The 23,141-nt window shown below is 39.1% G+C and overlaps 1 protein-coding gene across 1 annotated transcript in view; it reads left to right on the top strand.

The window, feature by feature from the left end:
- Window positions 1-23,141, top strand: part of dnah6 (dynein axonemal heavy chain 6) — a 288,021-nt gene that overhangs the window by 98,000 nt on the left and 166,880 nt on the right. Inside the window, exons 28-36 of the mRNA XM_033018232.1 lie at window positions 572-697; window positions 3,685-3,840; window positions 4,432-4,593; window positions 6,273-6,410; window positions 8,055-8,222; window positions 10,982-11,130; window positions 15,712-15,819; window positions 20,634-21,189; window positions 22,291-22,413. Coding sequence (XP_032874123.1) covers window positions 572-697; window positions 3,685-3,840; window positions 4,432-4,593; window positions 6,273-6,410; window positions 8,055-8,222; window positions 10,982-11,130; window positions 15,712-15,819; window positions 20,634-21,189; window positions 22,291-22,413 — 1,686 coding nt within the window. The remainder of the gene's footprint in view (window positions 1-571; window positions 698-3,684; window positions 3,841-4,431; window positions 4,594-6,272; window positions 6,411-8,054; window positions 8,223-10,981; window positions 11,131-15,711; window positions 15,820-20,633; window positions 21,190-22,290; window positions 22,414-23,141) is intronic.

The following is a 23,141-nucleotide window of genomic DNA, read 5'->3' as shown; positions in this document are numbered from 1 at the left end:
CCCCGCCAGGAAACGGCGCTCCAGGCCCGCAGGTAGGCCACGAGGACGGGTCGACGGGCAGCCCGGAGAAAAGGCTGCCACACCGACCAGGTAGGGACCTAGAAATAAAGTTAGACCTACCCCCCCACATTAAAAGACCATATCCCCTACAAACAAAAAAACAGGACTCACTAAAAACTATAAAAAAAACGAATTTAAAACGGACGGCTGCTGGCTAGCAGCCGTTCACCAAGATGGTTCCTCCTCCTCCTGAATTGGACCATCATTGCCTGTGGTAGATTGCTTCCTCAGCTGCTGCAGGAAGTACATCCTCTGTTGTGTCTTTTTGACACATAATGGAAATTAATGGAAATTAATAATGGAAATTAGAATTGCTTTTATATTCTTAAGTAAAAAGTATTTTTGCAAACTTGAATAAATTCAAAGAATCCTTTTGTTTATAGTTTTGTTTATGTTTATTTCTTCTGAATAGTTGTTAAGGATGTGATAGAATTAAGGGTATCAGCTATTTTGTAGCAATGTGATTTTGCTCATAATGGCAAACTAATAATTGTGTTATTTCTCTTCATAGAAACTAAATTCTCTGGCTGCGTTGGTTCGAGGCAAGCTGTTATTTCTTCACCGGAGCATTGTGACTGCTCTCATAACCATTGATGTTCACGCAAGAGACATTGTTACTGAACTAGTTAAAGAAAAGGTACTTTAAACTGTAAGAGGACTTATTGTCCGTTGACAGTAGGGCAGCTGAACAATCTTCTTGACTTTTCATTGGCTCTGGCAGTAGCCAAAATCCTTGTTTGCAATTTTGTCTGTCAATCTATCTTGTCAAGCATGATGCCTTGTGTTTGAGCTAAACGGATGCGAGGGAGCAAAAATTGGGCAATTTGACAATAATTTTGGGACATCCAAGCTTGTTTTCTTCAGTACAAAGAATGAAAAGCATAATATTGTTCAAATGTAGAGAGACTCAAAATTGCTAGGTTCCTCTATAGACCTTTGGTATATTAAATGCAAAAGGTGATGGATAGCCAAATGTTAGTCTTTATTGTAAGAGAGATGGAGCACCAAAGTAGTGACCTCATGCTATAACAGGATATGAAGGATGGACATACTTGCATTGAACAGTGGGATGATAGAGTCATTTTACAGAAATACATGAGCAGGTTGGATCTAACATTAGTGAAAATCAAATAACTGCAGATGGTGACAGTCTGAAATAAAAATAGAAAACAAAGGTCGGTAGGCCATGCACCATCTGTTACCACTGGTTAGCACGCAACAACAAGCTTTTCACTGTACCTCAGTAAAAGTGACCATAAACTAAACTAAACTAAACTAAACCATCTATGTAAAGATGAACAGTTTACATTTTGAGTCTAGTTGGATAAGGTTGAGGTTACATTAGGAAAACATGTTGATAAAGTAATATGACATATGGATTTATTAAGGCAGTCAGACAGATAGCATGAATGTAAAAGCTGCAACATGCAGAGGAGCAGGAAATACTGAGCAGGTTAGCTCAGGGAGATAGGTGAAAACAGCCCAAATTATGGACCTGAGCATATTTGATCTATGGCAAAATAATGGTTTACATAACTAAGAGAAATAAAGAATTGTATCTCCCCCACCAGCCACAATCTTATTTAATGGTGGAGTAGGAACAATGGGTTATTTGTCCTTCCCATGATAGAACATAAAACAGTGCAACAAAAGGAATGGGCCCTTGAACCCACAATATTTGTGCTGGAAATGATGTCGTTAAACTGATCTCATTTGTCTGTACATGATCCATATCCCTCTATTCCCTGCACTTCCATGTGCCTATCAAAATGATTCTTAAACACCACTATCATATCTGCCTCCACCTCTGGCAATGCTTTCCATGCCTCCACAACTTTCTGTAAAAAATCTTGCTCTGCAAATCTCCATTAAACATTCCCCCTCATTATAGTTATGCCATCTAGAACTGGACATTTCAACCCTGGGAAAAAAGTTCTGACTGTCTACCCTATCCATGCCTCTCATAATTGTATATACTTCTGTCAAATCTCTCCTCAACCTCCAACGTTCCAGTCCAAGTTTATCCTCCCTCTCCCTGCAACAGAAACCCTCTAATACAGGCAGCATTCTGGTAAACCTCCTCTGCACCCACTCCAAAGCCTTCACATTTTTCCTGTAATGGGGCGACCAAAACTGCATGCAATACTTCAAATATGGCCTAACCAGAGTCCTATAGTCCTACATCATTACTTCCTGACTCATATTCAATGCCTTTACCAATGAAGACAAGCATATGCATGATTTACCACCCTACCTGCTTGTGCTGCCACCATCAGTGAGCTATGAAATTGGATGCCAAGAAAGCATTACATATTAATGCTGTTTAGGGTCTTGCCATTAACTGTATCCTTATGGGCCTGTCCCACTTACGTGACTTTTTCGGCGACTGCCGGCACCCGTCATAGGTCATTGCAGGTTGCCAAAAATGTCAACGTTGAAAATTCAGTGGCAACCAGAAAGACGCAATGACTTTTTGGGCGACTGAGGAGACTACTCATGACCTTACAGGCGACACCCTGGTGAAGCCTGTTTGGTCGTGAGTAGTCGCCCAAAGAGTCGTACCTTGTTCTGGTCACCGCTGGATTTCCAACATGTTGAACATTTTCGGTGACCTGCTGCGATTATGACGGGTGCCGGCAAGTCGCCGAAAAAATCGAGTAAGTGGGACAGGCCCATAACATTCAACCTCCTAAAATGCAACACCTAACACGTACACGGATTAAACTCCATTTCTCCGCCCATTTTAGCAGCTGATCTATATCCTGCTACATCTTCTGACAGCCTTCCTCATCAAAGTTACTCCAAGCAGTGTCATTAAATTATTAACTGACAAAGCACAAGTGTCAAGGCCTACTGGATCTCCCAGTTGCTAACCATTTCAACTAACTTTCCTACAGTTGCTGCCTGGCCTGCTGAGTTACTCCAGTATTTTGAGTCTATCATTGGATAAACCAGCATCTGCAGTTTATTTTTATTACATTACTAAATTTATGGATTCTCTTTCCATTGTACTTAAATTGATATTGTTTGTCACACTACATTGATCATATTTAAAAAAGAGTGCAAAATGGGATTGTCAGATTAAATGTATACCATTTTAATAAAATGAGAATGCACTTAATCCAGTTTAATTAATTGGATAAATGTGCCAAATCAAACAGAAATTGTAATGACAATGAAATTACAGTAATATAATATACCAAACACTTTCCAATTTGGAATAATGTAAATAGAGTGACAGGCTGGATGATTTCACAAATGCATGGAGGCTTTAAAGCAGATTTAGAAGAAAAGATTTAAGAAAGATACTTTCAAAAATATTGTAAGCAAATGGGTGAGGGGAAGCAATTAGGTCCATTGATTCTTAAAACATTTATACATCTGCTGAGCTCTGCACTGTTGGTGTTACATCATGGGCAAGTATTCGGCAGGCATGTTTTTATGGTTCGGTAACCTATTATAATCACTATCATATACTGCATTTGCATTTATGCCAGTTCAAAATTTACAATCAAAAGAGAAACAGCAGTAACCTGTAGAATCTTTAATATAGTAATATGAAACAAAATTGTTTGACTGGGAAATTGTTTTCTATAAGTAATGTTCATTATTTCTTGTGGGTAGGTGGACACTGTAAATAACTTTGAGTGGCAGAGGCAGTTGCGCTATTATTGGGATCTTGATGCAGACAACTGTGTAGCAATGATGGCCTTATCTAACTACACATATGGCTATGAGTATCTTGGATCATCTGCTCGACTAGTCATTACACCGCTTACTGTAAGTATATTTGGATAAGAAGATAGTTACCTAGCATTTAAATAATAGGATGATTAATGGCTGGACTTTTCTGCTGTAATGAAAATTCAAACAGTATCGATGATAAATATACCATCTTGTTTTTGACCACCTTATCTGTGTTGTTAAAAAGGATATATTGTTGAATGTTTAGGGAAACATTGTTCCTGTTACTGGATAAAAAATTATGTGGAACATTTGTTAATTATTTTCTACAGACCTAAAATTTTGGAAAATTTATCAATTTTGCTTTATTCTGTTATTTTGCTGTCAGTCAAAACATTTTAATTACACTGCCTGGAGTGATTTGATAGATAATTTATTTTTCCACTCTCTTGGTATTGACGGAGAAAACTAGCCGGATGTTAATAGTATCTTTCAACAAGAGGATTACTGTCAGCAGGGAAAATGAGAAAACTGTGTGAAAGATTAGTTTACCTCTGCTGCTGACAACTCATCTAATTGAATGATTGTCCAACCTGTTTATTAAATAATAATGGTCTTATTCTCATTTTTTTAATACAATTTGCAGTAGAATCATAGAAGTGACTGAATATGTTGTTTGTATTTTAGGATCGTTGCTATCTCTGCCTCATGGGAGCTCTGCAGTTAGATCTAGGAGGAGCTCCAGCTGGCCCAGCTGGTACTGGTAAAACGGAAACTACCAAAGACCTTGCTAAGGCTCTGGCCATCCAATGTGTGGTCTTTAATTGCTCCGAAGGGCTTGATTATAAGGTGGGTAAATATTCAATAAAGACTAATAATTAATTGAATATGAAGGTTGATATTCTGTATTTTTAAAGGATTTGTTTACCTTATATTGAGAATAATGTGTTCTAATGGAAATTATCTCAGCTGAGAATTTGTGATCAGCAGCAAAGCACAGGTACTTATTGGGACCTTGATAAAGGCTTGTCACAAAGTTCCAGACATCTGTTTGGTGAGACAACACACTGTTATGCCCCTGTCTCACTTAGGAAACCTGAACGGAAACCTCTGGAGACTTTGCGCCCCACCCAAGGTTTTCGTGCGGTTCCCGGAGTTTTTTTCAGTCTCCCTAATGGTCGAAAGTGGTTTCCGCTTCTTCTATGTTCTGGCGATTATTTCAAAAAATTAAAAACCGGCCGCGACTAAAAATAGGTTGCCGTTTTAAAAATCGGTAATTTTTTAGTCAAAAAGTTGGTTGCGATGCTAGTTGAAGGTGGTTGCCAGAGGTTGCAGATAGTGGAAGGTAAGACCTCCCTGGTGGAATAAAACTGGGTGAAAAAAAGGTCTTACCTTCCACTACCTGCAACCTCCAGCAACCACCTTCAACTAGCATCGCAACCGGCTTCGACTAAAAAATTACCGATTTTTAAAACGGCACCCTATTTTTAGTCGCGGCCGGTTTTTAATTTTTTGAAATAATCGCCGGAACATAGAAGAAACGGAAACCACTTTCGACCATTAGGGAGACTGACAAAAGCCGCACAGAAACCTTGGGTGGGACAGGGGCATTAGAATGCCATTTGCCACCCAGTAGATGTGAACTAATGCAAAGAAAAAAATGTCATTTGCTGGAAATTTGAAATAAATACAAAATACTGAAAATGCTCAATAGGTCAGGCAGCATCTTGGGGAAGCGAAACAAAGTGAATGGTTCAGATTCAAGAGCCTTCTTGAGAAGAATACTGAACCTAAAACAGTATCATGGTTTCTCTTTGCACAGATGCTGCCAAACCTACAGTTTTGTGATGTGATCAAACTGGCTGTGCAACCAAGCACATTAAAGAATTATCATAGCAAACCAAGAAGCTCATACATGTTTTTTTACTATTTTTTAAAAACTCGTACAGAATACTAAATAAAGAATTGAACAGGCAGATAGAATTGAAATAGGAGATTTAAGTAAACCTTATAAAAATACAGATGTATTTCAATGTCACTAATATTTTACATTGTTCCTGAAGAAATGACAGTTCACGTAATTATTTTTCATAGTGCGCTGAGAGTAATGATGGTTGAGTACACCCTTGATGCAATTAATACACTCGGTGCACTTGAACACAATTGTCTGTAACATTTTCTAGATATTTTGTAGTAGGATGAGCAGTAAATATTTAAATTCACATTAGTTATTAGTGTTCTATTTTGGAAAAATTGCTTTAGGTAGCACAGATCAGAGATGTGCACTGAATCGCTGACAACTTTGGGATGTCTCTATGAAGTAGTATGTGTCAAAATCGGTAGGTTGCTGTCAAGACAAATGACACTTATTGTCTGAAATTTAAGTTTCATTGTGCTTGAGTACTACCCAATCTGGGGCAATAGATTTATCTTGGAAAAATATTTATTTTTTATTTGCCATTTTTTAATTGAATACCCAGCTCACTTTTTAAAGTGTTCATTTTATTAAGTTTTATGTTTTTCTTTAGATGATGGGACGATTCTTCAGCGGCTTAGCTCAGTCAGGAGCCTGGTGTTGCTTTGATGAGTTCAACCGGATTGATATTGAAGTACTTTCTGTCATTGCACAGCAACTCATTACGATCCGAACAGCAAAGGCAGCAAAGGTAGCATCATTGTATTGGTACCAGTGAAACTTAATTAGCAAATGACATTTTGGCCTAAAGGAGCATGAGTGGATTTATTTTGAGGTTCTCCCTATTAATGAATTGTTGTTTTGGCTGAGCAGCCATGGAAACTTTGAAAAATAGTACTACAGTAATTATATCATTATCTGAGAGTTTTCTAGCTCAAACCAATGTATCAGCACCAAGGCAAATTCCTTGCATGTATATATTCTTGGCTAATAAATTTATTCAATTCAATTCAATTCATACAAAATATTATGGTTGATTTGCATGGGAATGCATTCCCATGATGTTCCCAAAGCAAATGATATTAGATGGGTTTATATTAATTGATTTTTTCCTTTAAAGAGCTTGTAAGATTGTGTATGACACAAGGGCATTGCAGGGACTCGGATCATGATCCTGTTGGTGTAAAGTTTCCCCATTCTCTGTGTGACAACTTAGGTTTCCATCGGGTGTTCCGACCTCCTTCTACATGACCCAAATGTTCTTCCAGTCAATTTCCACTTAGTTATCCTTTAGTGCATTTTAATGGAGCAAATAATCACAGTGCAACTGATGGCCATATTTGAGAGAGAATAAGTTGCAGGAGTACAGAGAAATGAGGCAGAGAATAGGACTAATGGGGCCCACCATGGTTCCAATGAACTGCATGGGCCTCCTTCTTTATTGTTATAAATTTTAGATAGGAGAAGAAGCATTGGATCATATTAGATAAAAATGATAATCTGGTCTCATGCCCAATTCAACAGAGGCAATGGGTTAAAGCACAATCAATTGCTGAAATGGATATACTATTTATACACATTCACAATTAATCTTTCAGATAAAAAGGTCCAAAACACTCTACCATTTTATTTTGTTTCACTGAGGGGTTATGTTTGCACAAGATCGCATCCACAATCTGGAAGTTGATGTACATGGTTAAAGTAGTTTCAGTGTAGAGAACCACAACACAGATGGTTACAGAAAGATGCACTAAGGTTTATTGGGATTATAGAAAGGCCAACATGATGATCAATAATGTGAAAACTGTATTCATGGAGCTAAATATATTAAATGGAAATTAGAATAATCTAGTAATTGTAATAGTAAATAATAACATATTATTATCAGTTGTGAATTTTTAAGAAGTTGGCATTAGTATTAAAAACAAAATGGTGAACGACAGATTTTTCTCCAAAGAAAATAGTGATTAGAATTTTGAAGAAATTACTGTAAATGATCATGTGCAGTATTTGACAAAGCACATGAACATTTGAAATAGAAAAATAATAAAGATTAAAGTAGAAAGATAACTTAATTTTGCTACACAACTAAAATTAGCACTGCCACAATGGTTTAAACTGTCCTGTTAAAATTCTTGATTCTGTTCTGCAAATATGCTCGATTAATGTAACAGCAAATGGCCATGTGAAGTTGAGTTGAGATTTTGGTAATACATAGGGAGATTTACACTGCATTCATTGATATGCTACCTGGTCTAAAATTATTTGAAAGATTTCATCGTACTGTTTGGAGCAGAGTGGGTGATTTCTCCCAGCATTTTAGCAAACAGCTAAATCAATGCCATAAATCAGCTAGACCCGCAGAAAAATAACATTTTTTGTTTCTTTTCGATAGCTCTCCCGTTTCATGTTTGAAGGCAGGGAAATCAAGCTGGTCATGTCTTGCGCTGCATTCATCACGATGAATCCTGGCTATGCTGGAAGGACAGAACTACCAGACAATCTAAAGGCTCTTTTTAGACCTATTGCAATGATGGTTCCAAACTATGCTCTTATTGCTGAGGTAATCAAATTGTTGAGTTGCTTTTGCTCATGTCTTTCAGGTTATTTTTGTTGGTTTATATTGTTAAATGTGGAATCAATACCACTAATCAAAATAACTTATAAATCATTTTTGTTTATCTTTGAAAAATCTTTGTTCAATTGCATGCCAAATAATTAAAAAAACATTTCAAAATCTTTGGCCAGGAAGCAAGGGCACAATGTGTACTTGAGAGAGAGGAATTAAATTGCACTGTTTTCATAGCTTGTCATGCCCAAATTTGAGAGCGGTTAGATTATTTTTTCATGTGGATGCCAGATATAAGGCCAAAGGAAAAAATTCTACTGATTGGCATTTACTTCAGACATCAAGCAAGTCTTTAAAGACAGGTTAATCGACTGTAGGCAACAAAACCATTAATCAAAATGCAGGTAAGTGCTAATAAATGAGACTATGATAAGAAAATTGGGATAGGGTGTGTACTGGATGCTAGCAACCTGCATTTGCAATATGGATCTGAAAATACTCTTGCACTTCTGGAGTCCCCAGTAAATTTGGTGGGAACCTCAAGAGACCAATCTTTGTATGCTTGCCGTACATGAAGAACTTACCACTGGCTCAGTTGAGCTCTTTACATGCCGAAGAAGAATGCATGTGATAAACTTGTGTTACCGAAAATCTCGACCATTGCCTGTTTTTCGACCACTGTTTTTTGCCTGCTCCTAGATTGTACTGTTGCCTCTGTTTTTGCTTACCTGTGTACCGACTTGGACAGATTAAACTCTGAAGACTGATCTGCCCTGTGTCTGAGCTTGCATTTGTGTCCTCCTCCTCGTTCAGTTCTGATAATGTTGATAGTAAAGGGTTGCACAGAAGAGCAGCAGGCAGTGCCATTGTACACAGCTCCAGCATTTGAGGTTCTATTCTGCCTTTGGATGTTTCTGTGTGAAAATAACATATTTTCTATGTGACCTCATGGGCTTCTTATAGATACTCTGGTTTCCTCCCACGTCCCGAATCCCCAGTTAGTAGCTTAATTGCCCCTAGTCTAAGTAGGTGGCAGGAGAATCTGAGAGGAGTTGATGAATATATGAGAGAAATATTAGCAGAATGGGACTGATGAGAATAAGAGCCAAGACACTCAAAGAATCGAATGGTTTTCTTGTTTGTAAGAAAATATAAGCAAAATTACACCATATTATAGTCACTTTTCCATAATTTACATGAACTACCCGATTATTAATCAATCATTTCGCATTGCACAATGCTGGATCAAAAATAGTCTGTTCATTAGTTTGTTCCTCAGCATACTGAACAGCATCTTGAGTAGATTCTATAAATTCATCTTCCATTCTGTTACTGCTAATTTGATTTGCTCTGAATGCATGTAGATTAAATTCATCCATGATTACTGTACTAAACTCATTATATGCACCACTGATTATACTTTGCTCCATGTTACCACTCCAGGTTAGATTCTGTAGCCTCTTCCGCCAATGTTTCCATGCAATGTTTCCATGATTTCGATTTGCACTATTAATCTGTCTCTTTCGTTGCAATTACTGTGTACATTCAAATAAAAGTGTTCAATTGTGTCTTTTTTCCGTATTCCTTACTCTGACTCTCAATGTGTATATACCCTTCCTGGCACACTTAGGTTATTATTACCTGTTTCCATCACACTGCCCTATTGCCTTGTCTTTTCTCTTTAATTTACCTAATTTCCCTTCATTAGACTATCTCTTTCATAATAAAGATTAAATCTTTATTTTAATCCCCTGGGCATTCTATTCACATGAACACTTCTTCCAACCCGATTCATGGGACGCCTGCCCTCAGAGAACAGCTCCACCTTTTTCAGTACTGGCGCCAGTCTCCTATGAATAAAACACATTTGTCCCATTCAATTCTTGAGCCATACATTTGTCTCTCTGAACTTATTGACAGACTGCACAAAATCTGATTATTTTGTTCTGAAATAAACCGATCCGTGTACGATGTAGACATGGAACTGCCGATACAAATTAAAACCCATAAAGTGCTGTAGTAACTTAGCGGGTCAGGCAGCATGGATAGGCAATGAATCGGGTCGGGTTGGGTCTAATGAAGGGTACTGGAACGTTGCCTATCTATCTCTGTGAAAGATGCTGCCTGACCCGCTGAGTTACTCCTGCACTTTTGTGTATTCTTTTTCATGTTCTATGTATTAGCTGGTCATAACCCTTTTAAGGGTCAACAGATGTTATGACGTTGCTGAATAAATTCAGACAAACCTAGACATTTATCTATTTTGTATATTGTGCTCATAATACAATCCTATGTTTGTTCCTGGTAAAATTCTCATCTTTAATTTTAAATCTTTAATTAACTGATCATTTCCTTCTCCGTTCACTTATCAAGGAATGTGGAATACTCTCCTTTTTCCATTTCCAGTGTCTTGTGCAATCACCAATCTTTTGCCCTAAGATGAGCAGCTTAGACATGCTGTCTGCGCTCTTTCTCTGCCAGCAATGTTTGACATGCACATATATGTAATATGTCAGCTGGCTTTGGATGGTGACCTTTGGCCTTAATTCAAGGGAGCAAGTAAAAATTGCAGGCTTCATTTGCCCTGATTGGTTCTTTTTGTACTAGTCACACTAGTTTAACATTATTAGTAAATTTGGATTTATGCCTAGATATTTTGCTGCCTAATCCTTGATTTGATAAGTATAGCAAAAATTAACGTACAACTCATTGATACAATCCCTGCTTAAATTATTTTTTTTTGCTCACTTCAGGTCATTTTGTACTCGGAAGGTTTTGAATCTAGCAAGGTTTTGGCCAGAAAGATGACTCAGATGTACAAACTATGTAGTGAGCAGCTCTCCCAGCAGGATCATTATGACTTTGGCATGAGAGCAGTCAAATCTGTGCTCGTCATGGCTGGGTAAGAAAACAAATTCAAATATGCCTGTTGTTTATAGTAACTATAAAGGAAAAGAATAAACTTAGCAGAAAAATGTTAAATCTGTTCGTATATAACTAGAATTATCAGTAGGCTTGTTGCTCAACTATCTGACCTTAATTAAGTTTAGTGAAGAAAATCAGAAGGTTTCTACCATTTAATGCTTAATTTAATTTGAAAATTATACATCAATGCATTAAGTCAAATACTATGACATTAACCTTGAAATCCAGAACAAGAGGTCACAGTTTAAGGATAAGGGGGAAATCTTTTAGGACCGAGATGAGGAAAACATTTTTCACACAGAGAGTGGTGAATCTCTGGAATTCTCTGCCACAGAAGGTAGTTGAGGCCAGTTAATTGGCTATATTTAAGAGGGAGTTAGATGTGGCCCTTGTGGCTAAAGGGATCAGGGGTTATGGAGAGAAGGCAGGTACAGGATACTGAGTTGGATTATCAGCCATGATCATATTAAATGGCGGTGCAGGCTCGAAGGGCCGAATGGCCTACTCCTGCACCTATTTTCTATGTTTCTATGAAATTGAACATGAGAATTAAATTAACTAAGGGAAAAGACAACAGGGCCACTATTATGTACTTTGAAAATCATTTGAAGCAGGGATTAGTGCCAGATGACTAGGTACGGCCATCGTGACTGGGAAAGATAATTAAATCCTTACATAAGCTTTTTATAGAAAGCATTTAATATTGTAATGCAAAGATTAGTTAACATGTATTTAAAAAGGTAAGATTTAAATTAATTTAATTTTTGAACATGTATAAGAAAGAGTAGATGAAACAGTGACTAGTGGGCTACCACCAGGCTCGGTACTGGGACTGCAGCTATTTAGAATGTACATCAATGATTTAGAAGACGGGATTCAAAGTAACATTAGCAAATTTGCAGATGACACAAAGCTGGGTGGCAGTGTGAACTGTGAGGAGAATGCTATGAATATGCAGGGTGACTTGGACAAGTTGAGTGAGTGGCCTACTCCTGCACGCATTGTCTATTGTCTATTGTCTATTGAAGATGGGTACCAACTTCAAACGTCTTAAGTCCACTTCCCTCCATCAGTGCTGCCTGACCCACTGAGTTCTGACACTGCTTCGTCTTTTGCTTCAAATTTCATCATCTGCAGTCTCATGTATATAATTTGAAAAGATTGCAGTAATTGCAATATTTGCCTCATTCATGTGTGCAATGATGCTATTGTGCTCTTTATTTCAATTTCTTCTCAATGTGGCAGCCTGAATTGCACCCAATGGAATAGAGTCTGAGCTTCATTTTGCTTTCAGCAGTTTACCATGCAGCAAGCTTTGGACCTTAAAGGCATACACTCCATGACTGTGTCACTGTGGTTTTCAGGGGACGCAGAGAAAAAAAAGAAGCAAGAGAGCCCCAAGGTCCACTGGTCTTAATTAGCTAGGTTAATGCTGGTAAAAATGTTCTCTGCCCTGATGGGCCAGGAAGCCTGCTATAGCAGCCAAATGAAGAGCAAGGCAGGAAGCAGCTCTCATCCTTTCCTCCAGGAGAGAGACACAAAATAAATCATTAGGTAACAAGATCTGAACTTGGCCTTAATTCCTCAAACAGTGGAGGGTTGTCAGACATGCCCAGCAGGCCATGCTCAAATAATCGAAAGATAAAAACTGAGGAATATCATATAACTATAGCTTACAGTGGGTCAACTGATTCACTTGGAGAGAGTGTGTATCTAGAAGCAGAAGAGTTAAATATTGAATAAGAAAAACTGCAACATCTCCAGTAACAAGATGAAGTGCCATTCTTCAAGCTGGCATTAAGCCTTATTGTAACAGTGCAGCAGGCGACAGATAAACAGGTCAGAATGGAAGTGGGATGGAGGTTTAAAGGTGGAGATTGCTTGCTATTATAATTCTCCATCCTGGCCTCCTGGCATTTTACAACAATTTATACTCCTTTCTTATGTTTGCATTTATTCTGCAAGTCGAATCGGTAGTAAAGAATGCTAGCATTTATTTCGAGAGGGCTTGTATACAAAAAACGGGATGTAATGCTAAGGCTCTATAGGCGCTGGTCAAGCACATTTGGAATATTGTAATTTTGGGTGGTAAACAGGCCATCTCGGCCCTTCTAGTCCGTTCCGAACACTTATTCTCCCCTAGTTCCATCTACCTGCACTCAGACCATAACCCTCCACTCCTTTCCTGTCCATATACCTATCCAATTTATTTCTAAATGATAAAATCGAACCTGCCTCCATCACTTCCACTGGAAGCTCATTCCACACAGCTACCACTCTCTGAGTAAAGAAGTTTCCCCTCATGTTACCCCTAAACTTCTGTCCCTTAATTCTCAAATCAATATCAAAGCTATATCTGAGGAACTGTGTGCTGGCTCTGGAGAGGGTCCAGAGGAGGTTTACAAGAATGATCCCAGGAATTAGTCGGTTAACATATGATGAGCGTTTGATGGCACTGGAGTTTAGAAGAATGAGGGGGGACCTCATTGAAATGTACAGAATAATGAAAGGCTTGGATAGAGTGGATGTGGGGAGGATGTTTCCACTAGTCGGAGAGTCTAGGACCAGCCTCAGCATTAAAGGATGTTATTTTAGGAAAGAGATGAGGAGGATGTGGTGGCCAAGTCAGTGGATGTATTTAAGGCAGAGATAGATATATTCTTGATTATTATGGTTGTCCGAGGTTATGGGGAAAAGGCAGGGGAATGGGGTTTGCAGGGAGAGATAGATCAGCCTTCATTGAATGGCGGAGTCGGCTTGATGGACCAAATGGCCTAATTCCGCTCCATGATCTTATGATCTTTTGATCTCTGTTTTCTCACTCTTGAACTTTGCTATTAACCATTAACATTAAATCTGCAACCATGACCTCACCTTTGTCCTTTATTCCCTATCAACACCTCTTCTCACTTTCTGTGCAGCTTAAATCTAACTTGCTTTTCTCTCGTTCCCAGTTCTGGCAAAGGTATCTGACTTGAAATGTTAACTCCATTCCTCCTGGGACCTATGCAGCCTGATCTGCTAAGCATTTCCAGTACATTCTGTTTGTATTCCAATTTTAAATGAAATGGGATTTATGATTACGGGAGGGTTGTGGCGAGCATAACCATTCATAGCCACTTTTTCCATCACCTTATGTCAGAATTATGACCAGTCTCTTGTGATTGCATAGTGTTCACTTCCTCTTCAGATAATGCAGCAGCTTTCAGCAACCTAGACAACTTCCTGTTTTATTTGACAAAAGACAAGTAATATTTATGTCACGCATGGCACCCATTCTGAAACAAAAGAGTCTATATTCTCTTGACATTTAGCGACATCACCCAATCTTACGGATTACCAATAATTTTAAAAAAAATGTAAAACAAATAATTGGCCAGCTACGTTGCTTGATGCTTGAAACTGCCACGGTGCTTTTACTTATAAATTTACCAGCTATGGCATCAGAACTACCTCGGAACCCACACCCTCACCTCTCTGAATGCCCTCCACCAAATGCCTCTTATGAACCTCCAACCTTAACCATCCTACATCATTCCTGCTGATCTCTACCAGGTGATTCTGACCATACTCAACTATCCAGGCCCCAGTACTTATGACTGATGTCACGGGCCTCTCCTGCTTATTAGGCTTCTCCTCACCAATAACTTCCACCAGTGGTCTTGGCTCAGGATCCAGACTTGTCTTTTTTTTTGTGTTCCAATGTGTAAAGTTTGTGCAATGGTATGCAATGATTTGGAATTCCTGTGTTACCAAATTTTGCAGTTGTGTGTCTTTACAAAATGCTCATTGGTCCAGTGCGGACCACCCCAAGAAAAGTTGTTAGCACTGCTTTCATCTGGAATAGATGATAGCAACTGGTGAAATGGAACAATCTTTTGGAGGAACTCAGAGGGTCAGCATGATCTGTAGTAGAGAAATGGACAGACGATGTTTCAGCTTGGGACCCTTCACCTGGATTCAGTTAAACAATATATTGTTATGGACAATAGACACAAAATGCCGGAGTAACTCAGCGGGACAGGCAGCATCTCTGTAGAGAAGGAATGGGTGACGTTTCGTGTCGAGGCCCTTCTTCATGTTATGGATATGCAGCCCAAAAATAAAATAATGCAGTAGTGGTAGATAGATGAAGTGAGGGAAGAAGGAATAGAAAATGAGACCGTCAGCAAACTGATCGATGTGAAATAGCTGTGGATTAAAATGAGACTATAAAACCTGTTTGTTAGTCAATTTTAAAGGTAATATTTTCCAGAATTGAGTCTTTTGCTCACCTAAATACAGATACATGCTGCTATGAATGGAGCTATTCAATGTTGCCATGATGAGTGAAATCTTTGCCTTCATTTAGTTGTTGTGGAAATATGTTGTTCTCAACATTTCTGATGGCATTTGATGAAGCATACAATAATATTCAAGCAGATGTGTATTAATATTTCACTACAATAAAAATAAGGATATTCATAAAATATATATTTTGGCTATATAATTAATCGATTATACAAGGTTTAAAGACAATTTTGATGTTAACATTTCAATTATTATTTTTCCTGTTCAGGTCATTGAAAAGGGAGAATCCAGACCTGAATGAGGATGTTGTGCTGATTAGAGCATTAAGAGACTCTAATTTACCAAAATTTCTGACGGATGATGCACTGCTTTTTGGGTATATATTGGATCCTTAAATCTAAATGTATCCTGATGAACATTTCATGTACTATCTTCTTTGGCATAATATTTCAGAATGTTGTGCAATATCAATTATCATTTAGCAATGTAAATTCAGTGTATTCTTTCAAGAGTGAAATCAAGGGTGTTTAATTTTCATTTATACTGACCATGGAACTATGAAATTCTTACTTGCAGCAGCTTACCAGGCCTGTAAGCACAATACACAGATAGATAAAACAATTTTTTTTTAAATCACTAAATTAATCAACATAATTCAAGTGTAAAAATAAAACAAAGTCTGTAGTACGACCAAAGACACAGTCAATAGTATTAGGAGTTCATAATTGCTGAGGTTAATGTTGTGTATTATTCTAGAGCCTGATGGCTGCTGGGAAGAAGCTATCCTTGAACCTATTCTTGGTGGTCATGGTTTTCAAGCTCCTGCACATTCTTCCTGATGGTGGGAACAATATGAGAGTGTGCAGGATGGTTTATAAATGTCCAGTAATTGGATCATATTCATTTCCAATATTCCCTCAAGATATTATACAGAGCCAGAACACCACAACCTCCACTCTGGCGGCCATGTATACATCACCTGGGGTGCCGCATGATTGGCAGCCCTGCCAACAGTCTGTCAGTTTTCCTTTAAAAAAAATTTTTTAGAGTGTTTTAAAAGTGGGTGGAAGGGAAGGGGGTCAGGGGAAACTTTTTTCAGTCTCTAACCTTGCTGGAAATGCGATTGTTTTTCGGATCGTATCTCCGGTCGCTCTGTGGCCTAACATCGATGGAGCTGGAGGCCTCCTCGGACTGACCTTGAGCCCCACCGCGGGGCGTGGACTTAACATCGGAGTTGATCCCTTGCCTGGGTTCGCTCCAACTGCGGCCTGCGGACTTTAACATCAAGGGCTCGCAGTCTCGGGAGAAGCTGGTTTGGGAGCTCCAACGACGCGGAAGGTTCGACAAGCCCCGACCCGGGGTCCAATCGCCGGCGCTGGGGAGCTGGCCTCCCCCCCCCCCCGATGCAGGAGCTGATCGCCCCGATGCGGCCCGACTTCCGGCTACGGGAGTCATGATCGTCCTGTCAACGGAGGGTTCAAGGTCCCCAACGGCCGGAGAACAAAGAAGGGAAGAGATTGAACTTTATTTTTCGCCTTCCATCACAGTGAGGAATGTGGAGGAGTCACTGTGGTGGATGTTAATGTTAAAATGTATTTTGTGTGTTTCATTGCTTTTTGTTTGTATGACTGACTTGGCAAATGAAATTCCTCGTGTGTTGCAAAACATACTTGGCTAATAAAGTATTATTGCGATTGTGATTGTGATTTGTTGGGGCTCATTAAAAACCCTATCACAGAGCACCTTCTGGTGTTGAGCAACTTCTTGAGCACGTGCGTGGCTGTTTCCACACCATGTAGCTGACTCTTCTCAGTGATCTACAGTACAAGATTACTACACATGGATAGCTTACAATTGTCCAGCAGTAGAGTGATAATAGACCTGTAGCTTTTTGCTCTGCATGAACAGAGGGATGCTGCACCTCGGCAGACTGGTTTCTTGCAGAATCAGGGATATCCTATTAGGGTAGCGACAAGACCAATGTGAAATAGTTTTTGATCCTTGAGAAGGGAGATTTGCACCCCTATATAAACATGTCTTCATTATGAGTAGAGTCCTGGTGTGACGGCACAGAACTACCTTAAAATAGAGGTGTGAAGATTGCGGAGGCCAGATTCAGGATCTGTTATTTGACTGTGTTGAAGATCTGGAAGTTGAATCAATGGTGAGAAGCTTAAAGTGTCAGCAAATAATGGCACTGTTGTCTAGCCAGTCTCCAGAATCAGCCACTGCGCAGTCATTCATGAATGCAGCATTACCTCCCTCCACAGCCTCTCAATCAACACACTCACCCATGCCCCATAGATCTGGCAATCCCAGACCATCTTTCATTGGCCCAGTTCAGCTGTTTAAGGAAGTCCCATAGCTTGGGGTGAAGTTTCTCATATGCCATGACGTATATTTGAGATGATTAAAAAAAGAAGAGAGAGCAGTCTTTTAGCAGTCAGACTGAAGCCAAAGAAGGGAGTCTATTAGGACAGCTTGGTCCACAAATAAGTAGTTAAGCATGAAAGACATTACCATGTTTTCTTTAACAGTTATATGTATTGATTATATTTGTAAATATTTTTTTGATTGATATAATGTATTCACAAAACACATTACCTGTTGAAACATATTTAAGTTTATTACCAATTATATATTTAATATTACTGCGATAAAGCACACTGTTGTAGCGGCTGCTGGCATTGCTGCATGCAATGGTTCATGGCTCACCAAGAAAGAGTGTTAACCAGATGAGTTTTATGTCCACCTGTTTAAGCTATGCATTGATGGCTTTGATACATTGCATGATACTTTTCTCTTCGCCTCATTGAAGTGAATGATTCTAGAATAATTAAGCTTGTATCAAGCTGCCATATTGTTCCAGCATTGATTGTGTCTGACTCCCTCCCTCCCTCTAATGTGAGGTTGTTTACTATCCTATGAATCGTATCCAATTCCTTGTTTGTATAATAGTATTATGGATTAAATTTATAACCTCTCATAAATTATATATTTCTGTTAGGCATAGATAGGCTAGTCAGTCAGAATCGTTTTCCCAGGGTAGAAATGTCAAGGACTAGAGGGCACTACTTTAAGGTGAGAGGAAAAACATTTAAAAGAAATGTGCAGGGAAAGATTTTTACACAGAGTGATTGGTTCCTGGAACGCGTTGTAGGAGTGGTGGTGGAGGAGATATGATTGTGGCATTTAAGAGGCCTTTCGATAGATACATGGATATGTAGGGTATAAAGCTATGTGGATCATGTGAAGGCATAGGAGATTCGTTTAATTTAGCATCATGTTTAGCACAGACATTGTGGGGTGACGGGCCTATTCCTGTGCGGTACTGTTAAATGTTCTAGGTTCCATTGTTACCTTTGAGGTGAGGATTCCGTTGAGGTTCAGAAATTTTTCAGAGATGACACATCAGCTTCAGGTAATACTCCATAATGAAAAATTACATCAGAACTTTAGTAAGAAATGCCCCTATTTGTAGAAAAGTGAGCCACTGCAATGATCAGATTGGTTTGTTAAGATCTGACTGAAAAGCAGTGCTTCTTCTGATGAATCAATAGTTGTATCCTAGATGTTCCTTGATATTGTCAATGGATCAATGGATTAATATTGATCTCAGTTACAGTTTAATGGGAGACTTGTCAAAGTTGAATGATTGTGTACTTGACTAAGTTTAAATATTGGTCCCTCAAGTATCTCCATCTTTTGAATGTGCATTACTGCCATTCTTTGTGGCTACAATATTGACTAGTTGGCATTGATAAGATGAATGACCACACTTTTTCCCAGGTTAGGCAGTCTAGCTAGAGGGTTTAAGGTGAAAGGTGTAAGATTTGTTGGGGACGTGAAAAATAAGTTTTTCACACAGAGTGTAGTTGGAATATGGAATGAACTGGCTGAGGAAGTGTTAGATGCGGCTACAAATACAATGTTTAAAAGACATTTGGACAGTTATGTTGATAGGAAAGGTTTAGAAGTGTATGGGCCAAATCCTGGCAAATGGATCTAGCTCAGAAAGATGGATTTTGGTCGGCATGAACAAGTTGGGCCAAATAACCTGTTTCAGCATTGTAGAACTCGATGAGTCTATAAATAGTCCAAGAAGATCAAGACCTAAACAGCCTCAGAGTTATCTGAAGAAAATGCGCAGTTATTAATATATTGACTTTTCGTTCATAATATATTATCTATGTGTATTGTGTTTACAGGCCTATTAAGCTGTTGCAAGTAAGAATTTCATATTACATATGACACTCTTCACTCCTGACTCTTGAGATTGCAGTTCATTAAGCATGGTACCCTTCATCAGGAACTAGAATACACTTATCTTAAGACCACTTCATGCCATACTATTTCAGGAATCATTCACTTGTGTTATATACTCTGCGGGTGGTTTTGTATGGCAAGATAATGATGAGAGGGATAGACAGAGTTGACGTGGAAAAGCTTTTCCCACTGAGAGTAGGGAAGATTCAAACAAGGGGACATGACTTGAGAATTAAGGGACTGCAGTTTAGGGGTAACATGAGGGGGAACTTCTTTACTCAGAGAGTGGTAGCTGTGTGGAATGAGCTTCCAGTGAAGGTGGTGGAGGCAGGTTCGTTTTTATCATTTAAAAATAAATTGGATAGTTATATGGATGGGAAAGGAATGGAGGGTTATGGTCTGAGCGCAGGTATATGGGACTAGGGGAGATTATGTGTTCGGCACGGACTAGAAGGGTCGAGATGGCTTGTTTCCGTGCTGTAATTGTTATATGGTTATATGTTATATGGTTAAGATGCGAGGATTTATTATAAATCATCTCGGCTCTTTTTACTCATTATTGGTGGAAATATGTTGAGAAGAGTTAAATAAAAATTTGTATGGATGAGAGACTATAAATATGCTAGTGTTCAGGAGACATCTCTGGATGAAGGCTACCCTGACCCAATAACATCAATGGCTTTAGACCATTGATCTATATTTCCTGATGAATGACATTCTGGGAAAATCTTCAGCTGTGCGAAAGCAAATTCTACTCGGAAGTGTCTCTTGCTCCTCTCCCTACATTATCGTGCATTAAAAAATGACTGCAAATTGAGATCCAATTTTTACATAAATGCATCTTAAATTTATTGAGTAATAAATGTACCTATGTATGATCAGAATGGAATGAATTACAGAGAGATTTGTCTTCTTTTCCTTCAGTGGAATCCTTTCAGACTTATTTCCCGGAGTTATTATTCCAGATCATGATTATGGTTCGTTCCAACAAACCACTATTGAAGTCATGCTTAATCGGGGACTGCAAGCTGTTCCTGCAATGATTGTCAAGGTGATACAGTTGTATGAAACCATGATTGTACGGCATGGTGTTATGCTGGTTGGGCCGACAGGGAGCGGCAAAACAACAGTTTATCAGATTCTGGCTGATACTCTTGGAACCCTGCATAATGCTGGTGAGAAAGACCCAAACTATCAGCCTGTGAAAACATATGTGCTCAATCCCAAATCAATCACAATGGGCGAACTGTACGGTGAGATCAACAACACTACAATGGAATGGAATGATGGACTAATGGCACTCAGCGTTCGTGCAGCTGTGAATGATGAATCACAAGAACACAAATGGATTATCTGTGATGGGCCTGTTGATGCCCTGTGGATTGAGAATATGAATACGGTACTTGACGATAACAAGATGCTGTGTCTCGCAAACAGTGAACGGATTAAACTTACTCCTTACATTCATATGGTTTTTGAGGTAGGTGATTCTAAAATTGTTCATTATGCATATTTAAAGACCATGGGCCCCAGTCAATTTCAAAACAAACGTTTCATACCTTCTATGGGTAAGAAGGAACTGCAGATACTATTTTAAACCAAAGATAGACACAAAAAGCTGGAGTAACTCAGTGGGACAGGCAGTATCTCCGGAGAGAAGGAATGGGTGGCTTTTCGGGTCGAGACCCTTTGTCTGAAGAAGGGTCTCGACCCGAAACATCACCCATTCCTTCGCTCCAAAGATGCTGCCTGTCCCGTTGAGTTACTCCAGCTTTTTATGTTTACCTTTTCCTACCTTCTAGCTTTAATAAATGTTCAGAAATGACCATAAAAATGTTTCTTGTATTACTATCAACCATATTAATGTGAATTGTATTTTAAACTTTGTAAGATATTTAACTAAAGCATATTTTTTTTAGTTGATGTTTGGAATATTGTTTCTATCAACAGAATTTTGGATGGTCTTATGGACAACCACTTGTTGAGATAATGAAAACCACCCAATGTAATTTATCTTTGTACCGAGACATTATGACACAGGAAGCATTCATCCCATTGCATCATTGGGTGCTGTAGCAGAGCAGTCTAATCAGTCCCACCCCCTTCTTTACCTCTGCTTCCCTGCAGCCCTATAAAGTTTCTCGTTCACATGCCAATCAATCTCCATCTTTTATTTGTCACTTACCTATACTAAGGGCTAATTTACAATAGACAATGAACCAACCAACATACCTTTAGGACATGGTAGGTTACCTAATATGGCTGTGAAGCAAAACAGGCCATAAGCAAGGAACTGTGTTACCTGTTCAGTAGCCATGCCAGCAATTTTATTTTATTTTTAAATATAGTCTTCCTATAGTTTACCAAATGGTTAGTAGAAGTATTTTTCATTCGTGCAATGTGCATTACATAAACAAACTTTTCCAATGATTATGATGCTAGAATATACATATTTGGCAGTATTCACAAATCCTAAAACTCCAGTTATAGTACACATATTTTATTACTTCATTATGATTGTTGCAGTTTAATTTGTTGCATTTGGCTAATTTTAGACAAAATATTTCTTCAAATTTTCCAGGTACAAGACCTGAAGGTGGCCTCTCCTGCCACTGTCAGCAGGTGTGGAATGGTATATATTGATGCAGAGGAACTTAAATGGATGCCATATGTGAAAACATGGATGCAGAGGGTTTCAGATACCGTAAGCTATAATATTAATATAATGTGGGTTAGCTGTTAAAGAATGATTAAACTTTAGGACACCACTTTCAGAGTTATGTTTTTTTTCTCAAAGTAAGTTTGAAATTCTACAATTCTATGATCACTCTTTCCTGGTGATCGATTACTGTTACATCCCAATAAATCTAGTTTGATTATTGGATCTAAAATAACCTGCTCCATAGTTAGCTTCTCAATAGAGGGAGAGGAGGGGAGTAGGGAGGGGAGAGGATTTATGGAGGGAGGGAAGGAGTGACTGACAGTTGGGGAAAATGAGAGGTGAGGGAGGGATTGGGGGAGAGTAGGAGGAGAGGGAAAAGAAGAGGGAGGAGGTGAGGGTGGGGGTAGGGAGGGATAGGAGGGGGTAGGGAGGGAAGAGGAGTTATGGAGGGAGGGAGGGAGTGAACGAGGGTAGGGGAAATGAGAGGAAGGGAGAGGTGAGGGAGGGATTGGGGAGGGGAGGAGGGGTGGGAAAAGAATAGGGTGGGTGTAAAGGAAAGTGAGGGAGTGCTGGGGGAAGATGGGAAATGAGCCGCGCCTGCGCATTTGTGGGCTATGCGTGTGTGGTTCAATATTGCGTTGGGGGACAGTTTGCATTGGGGGAACGGGTGAGTGGTGGAATATTGCATTGGGGAACGGGTTGCGTTGGGGGACCAGGCCTCCCATGTGACAGGGACCCAACAAGTCCCACTTAGTCTAGTCTTTATTTAA

Source organism: Amblyraja radiata, chromosome 3 (genome assembly GCF_010909765.2).
Source record: "Amblyraja radiata isolate CabotCenter1 chromosome 3, sAmbRad1.1.pri, whole genome shotgun sequence".
In the NCBI taxonomy this organism is placed as follows: Eukaryota; Metazoa; Chordata; class Chondrichthyes; order Rajiformes; family Rajidae; genus Amblyraja; species Amblyraja radiata.
Note: the sequence above shows the minus strand (reverse complement) of the source record. Positions and strands in the feature narration are given on the sequence as shown.